Source organism: Corvus cornix, chromosome 5 (genome assembly GCF_000738735.6).
Source record: "Corvus cornix cornix isolate S_Up_H32 chromosome 5, ASM73873v5, whole genome shotgun sequence".
Lineage (NCBI taxonomy): Eukaryota > Metazoa > Chordata > Aves > Passeriformes > Corvidae > Corvus > Corvus cornix.
The window spans coordinates 16,259,428-16,276,593 of NC_046335.1; the positions used below are offsets into that span (position 1 = coordinate 16,259,428).

Here is a 17,166-nt window from a genome sequence, read left to right on the forward strand (position 1 = left end):
GGAGATAAGGCAATTTGAGAGCTATTAAGTGCAGGTTGAACTTGTTCAAATCTAGGTTAAAAGCTTCTTCAAGTATAGAAGCCCAGCATGTTTTGCTGATTTCTGCTCTTGTTACCATAAGGGGATCTTCTGGCTGTTATAGGAACAGACATTCCCCCTTGAGGGAAAAAAGCCCTTGGATTTTACTAAATGGAATACCATCTGGTTTTAGGATGTGCAGATAAATCCCCATTTTATTGCTGAAGATTGGTCTTTTTCCACCTGTATGGCGTGATTGGTTTGGTTGAGGTCCTTCAGCCAGCCTTTTTGCACTATTTTAAAGACATGCTGAGAAAGTATTTATGTCTTCTGGATTGACATTTTAATGGCCCTTCAGCTTTTACCACTGTGCAGTTCATGTGCAATGCCTAGAAATTCTCTTGTTACAGGTTTGTGCAAGTATCATATCATCTGTACTAATCTGACAAATGAAAAAAGTACAGACAAAGATCATTAGAGACTGGTCTAAATATTCTCAACCTGTATGAAAATTTATAAGTTTCTGTGAGGCAAAAATTAAATAGCAAAACATCTTATTTTTGTGTAGTTCTTGTAATCTTGAAGGATTTTTACCCATACTTCTCCCCTGGGAAACTGCACTTTACCAACAAAGTCTTGCATTTCAGTTAGAACAAATACAGATGCTTTGTGGCAGGAATTAATGCATGGTTTGAAGGTAGGGCAGGAAGTAAAACAGGATATATTCTCAGTTGTCAAAAAGAGCAGTTTGTGATTTTTTCAGGTCTAGGCCCTTTTGATTTGTGTGGATGTTGTCTAATATAAGAATCAAATGCAAATTGCAGTCTAAATTGCAATTGCATCAGCTGAAATTTGACCAGTGGGATAAGTGTACTGTCCTTACAGGAAGTGTCTCTTTAATGACATCTGTAACTGCTCTACATTTTCAAGCATTCTGAGATTCCTGACACCTTATCAGAGATAATTTCAGTCTTCAGATCCTAAAGATGAGGACTTTGGGACTTAAGACTATCTTAGACTAAACCTAGACAGAAATATACCCTCTATTAGGAATTATTTGTAGCAAAGCATCTTCTCCAAGGTGTTCTCTGAAGGTCCTCTTTTTACTTTCTCCTTCTGCCTCAGCCTTCTTGGATGGTGGCAGGAATGTAGCGCACACTTTTTAATTTATTAAAATCGTGGCTTACCAGAGGCAACAATTTTTTTCAATAGTTTGGGTTCTTGGTTATATTCAGTAATTTGCTGAGAAATTTATCTTGGATTAAATGGATATGATTTTGTTAACAATCATCTGTCTGCTTTAGGGCTAATTTGTATTGCACTTGTAAAGTAGATGAATAACATTTGCACAACTGTTTATGTAGATAAAGGACCTTAAACAAGAAAATGATCACCTTAATCAAGTTGTCTTATCCCTGAGACAAAGATCACAAGTGAGCAGCGAGGCAAGAGTGAAGGATATCGAAAAAGAGAACAAAATCCTTCATGAAACAGTTACCGAGACTAGTAGCAAACTGAGCAAGCTGGAATTTGAGAAGAAACAATTGCAAAAGGATTTTGACCAGGTTAGAGAAAAAGTGGAAAGGGTGGAAGAAATGGAAAAAGAGCTCCACCGACTGGAGAGGGAGAATGAGCAGCTCACAAAAAAGGCAGCAGTGATGAAAATAGTGACAGAAAAAGTGGAAGTTCTTGAGCAAGAGAATGGCGATCTGGAAGTGGAAAATAGGAAACTAAGAAAATCCTTGGACACATTACAAAATATTTCCATCCGGCTTGGTGACCTGGAAAGGGACAACAAGCAATTGGATGAAGAAAATCTGGAGCTTAGAAGAGTGGTAGAGACCATGAGATTTACCAGCACAAAAATGGCACAAATAGAAGCAGAAAATAAAGATTTGGAGAGGGAGAAAGAGGACTTACGAAAGAATGTGGAAATGTTAAAAGCAGTGAACAAGAAATCAGAGAGGCTGGAGCTAATCTATCAGAGCGTCAACTCTGAAAACCAGAGACTTCAGCAAATGGTGGAGAACAGCAGTAAAAAGATCCAGGAATTAGAAAAAGAAGTTCAAGGAATGGAGAGTGAAAATCAGGTCCTCCAGAGGAACCTTGAAGAGCTAAAGGTTTCTGCCAAACAGCTAGAGAGGTTAGAAAAGGAAAACAAATCCCTAGAACAAGAAATGTCTCAGCTAGAAAAAGACAAAAAAATGCTAGAGAAAGAAACAAAACGGCTTTGGCAGCAATTGGAGTGGAGAGATGCTACTTTGGATGACAATAAAGAAAAGTTGGCAGTTGCTGAGAAGGAAAACAAGACACTAGAAAAGGAAATTGCTCGATTCAGAGATTCATCTAATAAACTGAAAGAGTTTGAAAAGGACAATAAAGACCTCCTAAAGCAAGTTACAATTGATAAGGGAACACTAGCTACATTGAGAGAGGTAAGCAAAATAATTCTACTGGGTTGTATGCTGCTATTTTTTTTTTAAGCTCAGTGAAGTACTAAAGGGAGATATCTGTCCCACAGGAGATCTTCACAGCCTTAACAACTGTTCCTGGAAAGTGGAACATACCAAAAACTGCACTTGGTGCAGCTGTGCAGTACTCCACTTTGTGTCCACAATACAGAGTCTCAAAATTATGTCTTTCTCCATGCAGAATAAAATTTTAAAACAGCTCTCATGTGGTGCCTTTGATACTTTCTCTGACTTTGATACTTTCTCTGACTGTGACCACAAAATTGTTTGCTAACGTAAGAGCTCCAGCAGGGGAGATTGACTCTCAGGTCTAGAAATTTCTAGCACTTGCTGAGGACACATTGGCATCCCTGTTCTGAAAGAGACAAAACCATCCCAGATGACCAACCTAAACCTTTCAATAAGAGCTGCACCAAGATTTGGCTTTACAGCTACCTTACATACAGCATCTTTCCCCACATGCTTCCCTGCTGAGTGAGAGCATGCTAAGCAGCAGTGATCTCTCCCTGCACCAAGCATTGGGACTTTGGCAATCAGAGGATGTGTGTGCCAGAACCTGGCACTCTTATAAGTGGCCTATGAGCAGATTCAGGTTATTGCAACTTGCTCTCATTGCCTGTCCCAGCTGCTGTTGTCCTGCCAGAAACAAGATTTCCTGTGAAATTAAAAGGAAAAAGGGTCGTGCTGCAGTAGCTCAGTGAAATAAGTAAGTTTAGCAAGACTAATACAGTAGGCAATCACTTACTTTAACGTTCAGTTTTATTTCAATTTTTGAAGCATTAGTGTAATTTTGAGGAGGAGAAATAAAGTCTGTCAGAAACACTTGACACAATCCCAAGTTGTGTTTCTGTCCAACTTTCCTTAAAAATAAATAAAATAATATAATTTCTGAGAAGGCTCCTTTTTAATCTTTTCATTCTCAGACTTCTGCAGATTTTCCAGTGGCGCAGACCTCCATACAGCAGCCCATCTTCTTTTCCTTAGTTACTTTCTATAGATCCTGCTGAAGGAGTTAATGGATGTTGAAGGGACCCTTTTTTACAGACCACTGGACTGGCACTGGCCTTACCCATACATTTTTTTCCCTTGCTGTGTGAATGAATTCATGGCTACATTTGTGATATCAGAGGACTCTTGAATACCTAGAGTTTAACAAAATATTTTTCTAAAATTTTATTCTTGCTTCTATTTGATATTCAGGGTAGTTTGGTTTTGTTTTGTTTTGTTTTTTTTACTTAAAGTGCTTCAGTAGCATTTTTGTTCTTTCTTCATGTGTTGTTTAAGAAAACTTTTAGCAGAAACATGAGCAATGTAGATCTCTATGGTGCCTTTGTATTTCAGAGAATTTTGAATGGTAGGGATCTTCACACTTAGCCATGCACCAAAAGTAATTTGTGCTTTTTAGAAACGCAGGCTGTCTTTCGAGGCCGTTTCCACACAGACCACTTTACTGGCATAACAGCAAAGCATTGTCCCAATATACCTTCTGGTACAATGCTGTCAGGTGTTCTCCTTGTGTGACTTCCTTGCTGGGTTCTGCTTTAGTTTCTTCCCAAAGAAACCTAAATGAAACCAGGCTGCATTAGTAGATACCAGAATAAGTGAGCAAAGTCACAAGTCCAAAGCTGTCTTGTCTCTTATGCTACAATAATACACTTTTTAAATTTTGGGCATTAATTTACCGTATGTCAGAAACTCAGTGCATTATTCACTACTGAGCCTGTTACCAAGTCCCTTGCTAATAACATCATAGCCATAATACCTCAGAAGACTTCCATACTGAGGTCCTGTTGCTCCTCTCTATGTATGCCAGTGCTGGCAGGGCTTTTTGTCCTAGCTGAGAGGTGGGAACTCCCTCTGCTGGTCCCCTGGCCTGCACACATCCCTGTGTGGCACAGAGATGGGGTGGTGTCTCCTGGTCCTCACATTCCTTCGTTTGGTAGGCAGGCACAAAGCCAGTGTTGGCAGAAGTCGTTCAGTACAGTGAGTGAGGCAAAGGCCAAAAGAAGCATTCTGCAGATTTATTTCAAGTGACCTATAAATAAAAGCAGTCAGTTTAATTCTGCACTCAGCTGTCACTGATGAAGAATTTTAGCTGACCTACTTGAAACTAGGATTTTATCCAGTGATTTTTTCAGTACTCTTAAAAGAAATGTGTAGTGCTGGATAATTATCACCACCCTTTGCATAGCAACTAGTCATGTTAATGCTTCTTTCAGGATTTGGTCCTGGAGAAGCTGAAGAGTCAGAAGTTGTCTAGTGAGCTGGATAAACTGAGCCAGGAACTGGAGAAGATGGGATTGAACAAAGAGCTGCTGCTGGGGGATGATAATGGAAATGATGACACGTAAGAAAACTGAGCTCTTCTAGTCATTCTTTTGACTCAGCCTAACTGAAGCCCTTTGCCTTTCTTTTTGGTTCTCATCTGTCTCCTTGCCATTACCCTTAACAAGTTTGGAGATAAATCACATTTTTCTGAGGCAAGCTTGGCAGCATACTGTAAGTTTTGCAAAACATTTTTTGGGTGGAAGGAGGAAATGCAATTTTCTACCTCCATGCTAGCAGTGTTACTACAGTTCCTCTGTGCTCCCCAGCAGAGTAGTTGGGTAGCTATTTCAGTGTGTACTTCTCTTCATGATCTCTTTAACAAGTAAGGATAGTGTCTATTAAACAGTGTCTGTCATTACTTCATGTAATTGGTGATCCCGATACCTGTTAGTATAAACATAGATATTGCCTAAGAAACATCTGATGGCAAGGAATTCCTTTGTAAGTCCTATAGTAATGAACAAAGAAAATCCCAACAACCTGTGTGTATATTGGCTTCTTGGTAAGACCTACTTAGAGAAACATACCCATCTTGTAGGAGTCTTTAGTCTGTGAATTTTCCTTCTTGTCACGAATGTACGAAAGAGCCATGAGAAGAAATTTCTGTAGTGTAATTATGGGAAAAAGAGAAAAACTTATTTTCTTTCAAGTTATATAACTCTTTCATACTTCTGTAGAACCATGCTGGTGTTAACCTCTATTACAATTGATTGGATTTTCCATAAGTGAGTTCCCCAGCTATAATATATCAGTAGCAATCTGCAACACTAGAGGAAATCATTTTCCTGAAGAAGCAAGCACATACAATTTAACATGTAGTGAGATTGGGAATGGGTGAAGGTGAAGTCTTCTATTTAGATGGTGGCTCGTATCCTAGTGGCATACACTGGAAAGCTATTATCATATTTTTCAGAAAATACAAGGTTCTGGAAAGCAAAACTGAATCAGCACTAAAATCAACACTAGCTGTGAAAGAGGAAAAGATTGCAATGCTGGAAGCGCAAGTGAAAGACTTTCTGAACTTGAACCAGCAGTTACAGAATGATCTAAATATGGTAAGAGCTTAAGTGAATTTTAACTTTTCACAGTGTAGTTCTGAACACGTAAATGTGTTCACATGTTCAGAGATTCTTTGGTTTGAGGTTTGATTTTTTTTGAAGAACAGGTTGTCTCTTCTCTCTGCCCCTTTCTATACACATCATTCCAAAGAACTTTTTTCCATTGGACTGCCTTTTTTTTTGTCCCTTTCTATATAACGAAACAAAATTCATTAAAAAATTTTGTTCTAGGGGCACATCAGCAAGGGTGCTATTGGATAATTGCTCTTTTTAGATCTGTTTTCCCATGTTTTTTTTATTGGCATGGCTGTGTTTTTCTGCCTTGTTTAGTGGAAACATAGGCTGAAGAAGACTGCAGTTGAAACATCTCACCTAGGAACAGCCTGTTTGTTAGGTGACAGTGAGCTTGGGTCAAAAGACCCCTGACTGGAGGCCAAGAGACGTGGAATCTTCCACCTGTCTGTGTCTCAGCTACCCTGTCTGTGAAGTGGGGTAATGGTTGTTGAATCTCTGAAAGTCTGTACAGAGCAAGAGAGGAGTGACATATCCCATCATTATTAATGCATAATCCCAGTTCCCTCAGTGCTGAAGTTGCTTGTTGACTGTGTAGGTGAAGAAGGACTTCGATGCACTTAAGCAGACTCAGCAGGATGGACAGTGTGCTCAGAAGTCACTGAGGAATTCAGCAGAGAAGCTCATTCCCAACCAGCAAATGAATGAGAAATTGGAAACGGGGCACCAAGAAGCTACCACAGAGCTTCTGAAACTGAAGGACAGGGCAATTGAACTGGAAAGGAATGTAAGCCTTCTTCTATTTCCTCTTAGCTGATAGACTTCCCTTGTGCTCATGAGTGGGTTGCTGGAAACTGGATTTTTGAGCTTAAAGGAATCTGGTAGGTTTTCTGGAGCACCCAAGTCTACCAAATTTCTTGGATGTCTCTTAGGACTACACGGGACTTAAGTGCTTCATGTGTCTTGTGTCCGTCTTGTCCCATCTTTGCAGGGATTAATGTGTAACACCCGTCCTACCTTCATTTAATGCTGGGAAGAGTTTGTTTTATGCCTTTGTTGCAGGATGATCATCACTAATTGGTTCTCATCTTTGATAGGACTCCAGATGATCAGGACAGCTGTTTCTTTTCTTCCTGTCACCCCTTCAATGCCATCTCTCTTTCAGAATGCAGCCCTGCATACTGAGAAGCAGCTGCTTAAGGAACAGCTAAAGCATTTGGAAACACAGAATGTCTCCTTCAACAATCAGATCCTGACACTACAGAAGCAAAACGTCTTCCTTCAGGAGCACAACACTGCCCTGCAGACGCAGACAGCCAAACTCCAGGTCAGGGCAGCCTTGTGCCTCTGTGCCAGGAGGTTGGATTTGATTACAGTAGTGTGGAGAAGATGACAGCTAATAGTAAAACGTTTGTGTTGGTAGGCTGATGCAGTGATGTAAAGATGAGGTCCAGAAGGTGGAGCTTAGTTTGAGGTCTGAATTTCTCTAAGCTAGAAGGGAAGTTGGCTCTGTAGCTAATGTCTGGTAGCTACCTTCAGCAAGAAGGTGGTTAGTTAGAGAGAATTTGTTAAAATCAATACAGCAAAATCCAGATGTGTTATTCCATAAGCTACACTTCTGAAATAAAAAAAAACTTTGCTCTTTGCTTTTTTCTGTTAATGCTATGCCTGTGAAAGAGCTTGGAAGAAATGAAAAGAGGACACAAGTCAGCTCCTCGTAGGTATTGTAGCAATGAGTTCCAATCACAGTTTTCAGGCTTTCAGACAAAATGTCAAAGTTGCGAGTGGAAAAGATACTCATAAAAAGTATTTGAATTTTAAAAAAATAAACTTAGTTTGAGAAAGACCAGTTTCAAAGGACAGCATTGGATTGGAATGGAAAGTCTATGACTTTCACTTCTCAAGCTTTTCCTCTTACCTGTTCAGAGATGGGTGTTTTGGTTCTCTTTAATTATTTCTCACCTGTAATTGACTTATATTAGCAACATATAAAATCAATACACCATCTCTCTACTGAAACCAGACTTGTTATGAGTACTGCTCACATACACAGTGTTAGGAGTATTGTCCACGGACACAGTGATGCAGTTAATATTTTTGAGTTTGGGTGAACTTAAGCTTCGTTACGTGTACACAACTGTGGGGTAACTTTTGACTTTGATCATGATTGTCAGAGATGCAATTGAGTTGCGAGTATTCCAGATCATCTCAGTCTTCGGGCTCAAGAGCTTCTGGTAAAACTGTGTTTTTTCAGTTTGGAGGTCATCGGGATAATTTTCATACTACTTATAGCATGGCTTTATGGGGTGCATACTAGCAGTGGTAATACCAAAATTATGCCAAATTGTACATAGATGCCTTAAGTCTACAAGGCAGTGACTTTATTCTTGAATAACTCTATATTGATGTAAGCTGCTACAAAATGTTTGTTGTATCTACCAGTGGAGGTGAATAAGTAATATTTACTTTCTATTTGAGAAACTTTAGGTAGAAAATTCAACTCTCAGCTCTCAGAGTGCTTCACTGATGGCCCAGAACACTTTACTCCAAAATCAGCAGACAGCCAAGGAGAATGAGAATGAAAATCTACTGAAACAGAAGGAGCAGCTGAAAGCTGAGTATGAGTCATTGCTTCAGGACCATGAACACCTTGCTTCACTGCATGAACGGCAGTCTGCAGAGTATGAAAGGCTAATAAATCAGCACAGCTGCCTGAAAACATTACACAAAACCCTGGATCTGGAGCACAAAGGTCTGGGTGAGAGGTACGCTCACTGCTCAGGAGTATAGTGTAGCCAGAATGTGGCCATGTTAGAATTTTAGCCTTAAATGTTGTCTCCAATTGCAAATAGAAGTTACGAAGTTGTTGCCCTGAAAAAGTGCCTAGTCATTCTTGTTGTCATTGGGACATTGGAGTTTTCCAAGTATTTTCATCTAGATTTCAGATCTCTAAAGGTGTCAGAACAGAGTTAACTCTGGTAATATTTAGCAAACAGTGGCTTGGATCTTGGGGATGCTTTGTCAGAAGTAGCTTAAATGCTTCCACTACATTTAAGAATTTGCGCTGTAACAACCTACAGCCTTAAAAACATTCTCCAGTTCTACTGTGTGAGGTCTCTGTTCTAACGATGAAGTCTGCAGGTCACCCAGGTAGTTACCTGTACGTGCCTGGTGTGTATCTTGAGAAATTTCAATAATTGAACTTTGTGGCATCCATGTCATGTCAAAGGAGGCTCTCCGAAGGAAGCTGTATTGACCTATCAGATAGTGATGTATTATTAATTTTCTTGTAGTTCTCATAATCTAAAGCTTTTGCTTCAGGCCTTTCAGTTGAATTAGGAAATCAGTAAACTGTTAATTGTTTAGTCTCTAGTCACTGTTGTTTTCTGACAGTTGTGCGTGGGTTGAACAATATACATGGTGTATTACTACAAAAAATGCTGCTCCTGCCTACCTCTCAAACTTCTCTTTTGCATTTCAGTGATTTTCCTCAAATCACTTGTATTTAAGTTTAATTTCTGTGCAAGATCATTAATTGGGTTCAGAGCAACTCAGTGGTGATCCTTGATGCTAGACTGAAAACTGGTGCTAAACTTTTCTTCTCAAAGATTAAGGAGCTGGCAAATAATGTGCGGTAGATTCTTATAAAGTACAGAAATAAACTTATTGTGATTAAAATATCCACTGGGGCTGTGTGACAGGACAGCTGCTTGGCTGTTGACTAAATGAGCTGTAAGTGATTACGCAGACGCTGTTCCTACTTACCAAGTCTCTCTCAGACTGATTAATGGTTCTCATTGGTTCAGGCTTTGCTTGAGATTACTACACTGCAGTCTGTTAAGGCGGTTTGCTGTATTCTTTCTTTGCTTGATGAGTACCAAATACTTAGCAGCTCTAGCCTAAGGAAAAAGTGTTTTTCAAAGAATAGGTTACCTAGAGAGGTAAGTGCTCAGATATCCAGTGTAATCATTAACAGTTTGGACTCTGTTTCTGACATGTGATTCCTAGTGAGAGGTGTTGCAGGGGAGCAGGTGGTGGCCTTCTCTATATTCAAAACAGGTTGAGTTTGGCAGTTTTAAGAGTGCAGTATCCTCCTCAGCAGATCAGTCTTAAAAGATACTTACCAAGGTGATTTGTCCAAGGAGCCCATTTGGCTGTCAGGAAAAAAGCCACAAGCCGCTTTTTTAGTGCATGTTTTGTTCTCCCTCCATCATGTGCTGCTGAGGGAGCAGAAGGGAGAAAGACTAGCTAAGAAAAGTTCTCTTATACCTCTTCTTTTTAACTAAAGTATTTAACTGCTAAGATGGAATATTTCACTTTCAAATTCAGCTAGAATGCACCGCCTGCTAAATTTTCACCAGAGCAGCTTAGTGCAGCCAAGGTGTTCTCTTGTGTGGTGTTTAAGAGATGGGTTTTGCTCATCAGAACTCCAAGGTGTTTGGTTTTCCTCAGCTGGTGACAGTACTGTAATCATAGTTCTGTTGCTTAAGGCAGGATTACACTTCCACACAAACCTATGACTGCAGCTTGTCTAGAAAGATCCACAGCAACTTCAGTTAGCTTGTGCACGTCCAACAGCACGTCCCCAAGGTTTGTGTAGTTACCTCTGCTGCATTCTAACCACAGAATGTTTTCTGCACCTGAGCAAACTTTGTTAAACCTCTCTTGGTTCTGTCTGCACAGTATTAACACTGCAGTGGGGATTTAATAATGGGTGGTGTGTTACTGCAGTGAAATGGCCTGTCATAACCCAATGAACCGCAGATGTGTGGGTTTGGCTTAGCAAGAAAAAGAGGGTTGGTATGTTTGGGTCATTTACCATTAATAACAGTTTTTTGACTTTGTGGTGTCTGGCTGACCATCTCAGAGAACACAGAAGGGTTGGCTGCTTCTGCTGCATTTTAAAATTTGCTTTACATATTGCATATTACTAAGAGAAGGTAATAACTTTCTAGCTACAATTGATTAACTGATCCCTGAGCATTTCTTTGTGGCTTAGTCTGGAGAAGTCTAATCCTACAGAGACATTGGAAAAAGAATCCCTGCTGTGTAGGATTACATATTGCAGGGAGCTGTATTATTATGTTACCAGTGCTGCCTGGTAATTATTTTTCTGGGTTCCTTTTGCCACGCTTCCTACCATAGCTGAGTGTTTTCAGAGTTGTCTCAGTCACAATTACCTACCCATAGTATTTCTCCTCAAAAAGCAGCAGAAAAAATAAAAGCCAAAAGGGAGTAAAGAGGACTGTGATTGTTCAGTCCTAGGAATGGTTATAGGTTCTATATGCGTGTATAAGAAAATCTTTTTAAAACCCTTTGTCCAAGAGCCTCATGCTTTAAAAAGTGAAATGACCATGAGTGCCGAATAGTTTACAGGAAGGGTAACCTGGTCCCTGGTGGTAGAACTTGTCAGGTTGCACAGATTGTGCTCAAATTGTAGACTCCAGGCTGAATCTGTACTACAAGAAGGTTTTGGCTGAGGATTAGGGCTTTGGACATGAAGAATCATTTCTATTTTTGAGACAGTCTCCTCTTTCTTACCTTTCACCTAACAACTAGGGGAGCAGCTGTGGTATACCTCGGGCTCCATGTGGCAGCCTGTGGTGCTGGGCCTGGCTGGTAACACTGGACCAGTATTCTGCTTCTCTCTAAGGAGCCCTCTTTAAAATATAGAGGGCTTGGATAAAAATGAACAGAGTAGCCCTATCATACAGACACAGCAAAAGAATTTACAGCACAGTTTCTTCAGAGACAGCCATGGGAATCTCTGCCAAAGGACTAACAGGAGTTTGTCTTCTCAGACTCTGGATTGGCACACAGTCTGTCTAAAATGCTTCTTGGAGCTGGATGTGAAACCTTCCTCTGCTTTCATGTTCTTCCATTTGTTGTACGGACATTGAATTTGAAATGTCCCAGACCTGAATAGAGGAAGAAAATAAATAAATAAGGTTAATTAAACTCTACTGCTGTTACTGGGAATGAATAGCATAAAGCAGCTTTTGTCTGGGAGACAGGTACTTTTCTGTGTGGCCCTTCAATGGACTGGAATTTGGGACAGGCTGTAATTTGACCCTGGGATGAAGGGAATGGTAGCCTGAAAGAAAAAGAAGTTGGCAGGAGTCAGTGTATTTGGTGCTGTCTGCTGGTTTTGGTTTTGGTTTGAAGTTTTCCTGACTGCAGAGTAACTGTGCTCTGCATTCATCTCTGCTGGCATGAGAGTCACAGAAAGATGATGCTTGTTCTCTTTAGCTTTTTAAGCAATGCTGCATCTTCCACCTAGATTCTGTTTTAAAATTGCTTGGAAGAATATTTCTCCATTACTGACACAGATGTATCTGATAGTTTGGGGCAATACCCTTATATTACAGTCACCAAAAAATGTGCTGATGACTTTTGACATTCATTGCACCGGTGGCCCCAGTGGCCTCTGCCGGTGTATCTGTACGGGCACAGATTCTGACAGAAGCCACCAGAGGGAAAAAAAAATCTGGGAACAGCTTGCTGCCTTGTGAAGTGATTTCAATCCACCTCGTTCTTCACAGCATTTTCTGAATGCAGGTGGTGTAGCACCTCAGGGAGGCTGAGCCTCCCTAATCCATGCCTGTGCCAAGTATCAGGGGACTCGTTCCACACATCGGTTACTTTAGCATTCCAGAGATCAAAATTAAAGACACAGTTGATGGCATCAGCCCTCTCTCTCCCCCCATCTCCCTGCCCTGAATGGTTTATCCACAAGTTACATAAACCAAGTAATAGTGGAAGGCCGGATGTGAACACCACTTTTGCTCTTGGTTTTTTCACTAGTGAACGAATAGAGCCACTTGAGCATGTGAGTCACCCCCTGCTTAAAGGTGTTTTGCTGTCAACTCACTGATACTCATCATCTGTCTGGAATATGCAGGAGATTAGTAGATGTGCAGGATGCTATTACCTATACATACAACCTAATATGCATGAGGTGGTTACCTAATAATTTCTTGCTCATTGCTCTGCTTTCTTGTTGCTTTTTGGGAGCTGCTTTCTAGTCAGATTTTTTACTCTTGCCACCATCAATTATTTGTGATTTGGATTCTGGTTTAGTGGAGCAGTTTTGATGCACTCTGCAGAATCTCATGCTTTCACCAAATGACCAAAATCTGGAATTGAAGTAAGATTCTGGCAGTTGTGTTCCAGTTTGCTTAAAAAATGCTTTTCTTTTTCTTTTATTTTTTTTTCCCCCTAAAGTCTTCTCTGCTGACTTGTATACTAAGTTGAATTTTCATGCATAGTGTGGAATTCTTCAGCTTTGGTAGAAGTTTAACCACATAAAGGTGGATGAAATAAAGCAAGCAGGAAAAAAAAATACTTTCTGGTCATTGGGGTATTACGTATTAAAAATCCTAATCCAGAGGAAGAAAAATGTTTAAATGAAAGCTGAGGGTGTGCTATTCCTCCTTTTGCAGATACAGCAGTTTAATGAAACACAAAGCAGAATTAGAAGAGTTGGAATTAGTTTTAAAATCTGAGAGAGAGGTTCTGCAACAAGAGAGAAGATCAAATGCAGTAACCACTGGGGAAAATCAGAAGCTGAGGGAAGAACTGGACAGGTATGGTTCCTTTGCTAAATTGTTATATATTTAATTTAAAAGTCAATTACGCAAAACATGGATATGTTGCTTTAGCTCTGAAGTACCTTCATATAATGTGTCTGTGGTTTTTTCTCTATTTCAGTACTGTTAATTTGGTAATTTTAACTCATTAAATATTGTCAGCTTCATGAATACTGTCAACCGATACTGTTATTTGGTGCTTCAGACCTGGGACCTTTGCTCATACAAAATAAGCTTCCACATGTGGTTGGTTCAGTTCACAAGGGTTTTCTGCAATGAATTGTTTCCAAGCACTTGCCTTTAGTCAGAGCTACAAATGCCCAACCCCCCAGATGGTACTGGGTTTTTTTTTCCCTTGAGGAGAACTGGTTTATGGTTTTTACACGATATGATTTTAGCTCTAGGAGTTACCATTGTTTATTTTCTGCTTCCCAGAGAAAACTGCCATTTCTGTTACTAAAAGCAGTCTTAGAGACTCTTGATCAGTGGGTAGCTGTTCACTCATGGCAGAGCCCCTTTTGAGAGCCACCCCCAAAAACCTCCCCCTAGCCTTGCTAGTTACTACGAAGGTGTTTTGAGAATCTGTTTGGTACAAATAAGGGGCCAAGACCACTTCAAGTTAAAGCAATGTCAGGTTAAATTATATTTAAAAATCACATTTTAAGTTGAGCTACGATTGTACAAGTGTACTTTAGAACAGTGCAGAGCTCTCCAGAGGTATTCTCAAGTTTTCTGTTCCTAATTCATTTTCTTAGGGACAAAGACGTCGCATAATGTTGATTGCAGGGCTGGTAGAGAGCCAGGCTTATCTGTCAGCAGATACAGAACTTAATCTGTTCGTTTAGTTATTTAATGTTATGCCTTCATGATTTGTAGACATTTTTATATTTACCTAAAAGTGTAAAAGACTGCCCCAGTATCATCTTACAACACTACAGCGTTTCACACTTCAGAACACTTAAATGCTCATATTTCATGCATCAGGATAAAAACAAGAATGTGTTTTCTTTATTTTTTGCCAGATAGAGCTGCCTTTATATACAAATGCTCTTAAATACTTTGTGCCTCAGAAATTTGTGGTGTGTTTCTCACATATTGAGGAAACAGCAGTTTTATTTTTCATATATTTTCCTTTCAGTTCTTTTGTAGATTAGAAATTTTTTTATAATGTTATCACTACTTCTTAATAAAATTTTATTATATGCTTAGAATAAAAATGTCCTTAGGAGTTACTCTTTGGAACTATGTTTGATTTAGTGAGAGCTGCAAACAGATGTGGTGTGGTCTTTGAATGTGAGGTCGTTTCTGTGAAGCATCCTTCTTAAGTCTGCTGTCTTCTTCGTGTTTAGGGTGAATTTCTTGCACAACCAACTAAAGGCAGAGTATGAAGGGCTGCATTCACACACTAAAGAGCTGAAAACTTCCTTGAACAACTCTCAGTTGGAGTTGAATCGTTGGCAAGCTCGCTATGATGAGCTGAAAGAACAGCACCAATCCATGGATATCTCTCTGACAAAGCTGGATAACCACTGTGAGGTGAGTAGCTGTAGATACACAGCTGCTGCTGCTTTTGAGTTCGAGAGCTGACATTTATTGTGTGAAGCTTTTGACATGCTATGTATAGAAGGCCAAACTAACAATGCACCCATAAGAGTTTGAAGTTTATGGGTTTGTATCTTAGGTCGCCATGCTACTGTTGTTACCTTGATTATGGTGCACTCCAGGGAAGCCAGATGCAGAGGAGAGCTTAATTTGTCTTGTTTAATAGCTCCTGTCCCGTCTAAAGGGAAATCTGGAAGAAGAAAACCATCACCTCCTGAGTCAGATTCAGATGCTGAGCCAGCAGAATCAGATGTTACTGGAGCAGAACATGGAGAGCAAGGACCAGTATCATGAAGAACAGAAACAGTACATGTAAGAAAAAAGAGATTTCAATTGTGAAACCTAAAAAAGTAATCTAGATGAATATAGAATACAAATCATCCATCAGAGCTAGAAGAGCAGGCAGTGGAATGATAGGTCTTCTTGATATCTGTCAGAAAAGGGGGTGTTTGGTAGGAGATAAGTGTAACTGGAGAAAGCACAAAATGTTTTCACATTTCCTTGCTGCAAAGGGATGTTCACAAAACACCTGGGGAAGCGCAGCTCTTTTCAAATAATACAGATGAACCTATGTGGAAAATTCAGTTAGAAAAGATTGGATGCCAAACCCAGTGGTACTTGTCAAAGAAGAAGAGTTTGGGAAAGTTTGGAAAGATTTTTAAGATTTTGGAAAACAGCCAAGTTGCAACAAATTTAGTCTTGTGAGAGTAATTTTATATTTAGGTTCCTGAATAATAGCAAATATTCATATTCATCTTGGTTTTGTCATTTGCATTTCAAGAAATACCTGCTTTCATGTTGTTTTTAAGGATACAGACATCAACATATGTTGCTGTGTCCTTCATGCACAGGTTGACACGCTGAAGTGAGATACCCTGTTTAAAGATACTGTGCCTTTACAAAGAATCCTGTTTTCACTGCAGTGAATTTCTCTTACAGATATGAAAGAAGGAAGAAAAAATGTCCTTAATCCCAAGAATTTTAGTTTAAGCACATCAGGATGATGTGGGAGTTACTGAGTTGAGTTTTATAGCAGTACTGGCTTATATGGTTGAAGTGTTAAGAAATTGTTTGCTGAAATAGGCTGAATACAGTTCAGATGTACTCTGTTTATCCTGGTGTCTGACTGTTCTGTGATGGAGGTACATTTGCCCTACTACTTGAATGAAAATAAGATTTGCTAACTTCCAGTGTGTAGGTTAATAAAATAATGAGTGAGAGATATAGTTAATTTTAACACCCACCAAACTAACTCTGCCTGAGATATTAGTAATCTAGCACCACCATCTACTGTTGTTCTTTCACCTTTCAAACTTACTGCACAAAAATCACCCACCAGCGTGGTTGGTAGGCTTTTGCATTTGCCCTCTTGAAACAGACTGTAAATGAACTCAGTGGGATTCTGAAGGTTCAGGATAGGAAGGTATTTCAGTCTCTTTCCTCTCTTGGTGGCTTTTGGTCTTCAGTTTTTTGATTATGCTTAATTTCATACAGATGATTCGGAATATGCTTTTCCCCCTCACAGTGATAAATTAAATGCCTTAAGGAGACATAAGGAAAAACTTGAAGAGAAGATAATGGATCAGTACAAGTTCTATGATCCTGCTCCAAAAAAGTAAGTTCCACATGGATTTGGTTCTGCTGTACAGATCTGTGAGGACAAGAAAGGGCTTTCTGTAACTGGGGATAACAGAAACTTCCTCTGAAGTAAGGGTGGTGTCATTTCCACTTGTCTCTTCACTCTTACTCTGAAAGCTATTCCCTGAAGCGCAGCAGGGTGTGTTAATGTGGAATATAGGGCCTCGTGCGGGGCCCTCTGTATTAATACACGAATCTGAAACAAAATTAATTGGGAAAGAGCCACTTTGCTCCCAGTATGGTGACTAAACAGCACTAGGAGCTTTCAGAGCTGCTCTTTCAAAGCAAGGGATAAGCAGTCTGTTGGAGAGAAAGGACTTAAAAATTATGTTAAGAACAAAAAAGAGCCAAGCTAATTCCACCATACCTAGTTCTGACTGATAACCTTAGCAAAGAGGCTTCGAAGCAGCTTTCATTTCTTTCCTCCTTAGTCTGTTCTTGTAGTGGAGT

The 17,166-nt window shown here is 39.8% G+C and overlaps 1 protein-coding gene across 2 annotated transcripts in view; it reads left to right on the plus strand.

The window, feature by feature from the left end:
- Positions 1 to 17,166, plus strand: part of CCDC88C (coiled-coil domain containing 88C) — a 99,616-nt gene that overhangs the window by 70,723 nt on the left and 11,727 nt on the right. For both annotated transcript variants that reach the window (XM_039552389.1, XM_039552390.1), the window contains exons 15-24: positions 1,383 to 2,453; positions 4,709 to 4,836; positions 5,731 to 5,872; positions 6,486 to 6,674; positions 7,053 to 7,214; positions 8,375 to 8,652; positions 13,330 to 13,473; positions 14,826 to 15,012; positions 15,245 to 15,390; positions 16,604 to 16,693. In XM_039552389.1, coding sequence (XP_039408323.1) covers positions 1,383 to 2,453; positions 4,709 to 4,836; positions 5,731 to 5,872; positions 6,486 to 6,674; positions 7,053 to 7,214; positions 8,375 to 8,652; positions 13,330 to 13,473; positions 14,826 to 15,012; positions 15,245 to 15,390; positions 16,604 to 16,693 — 2,537 coding nt within the window. The remainder of the gene's footprint in view (positions 1 to 1,382; positions 2,454 to 4,708; positions 4,837 to 5,730; positions 5,873 to 6,485; positions 6,675 to 7,052; positions 7,215 to 8,374; positions 8,653 to 13,329; positions 13,474 to 14,825; positions 15,013 to 15,244; positions 15,391 to 16,603; positions 16,694 to 17,166) is intronic.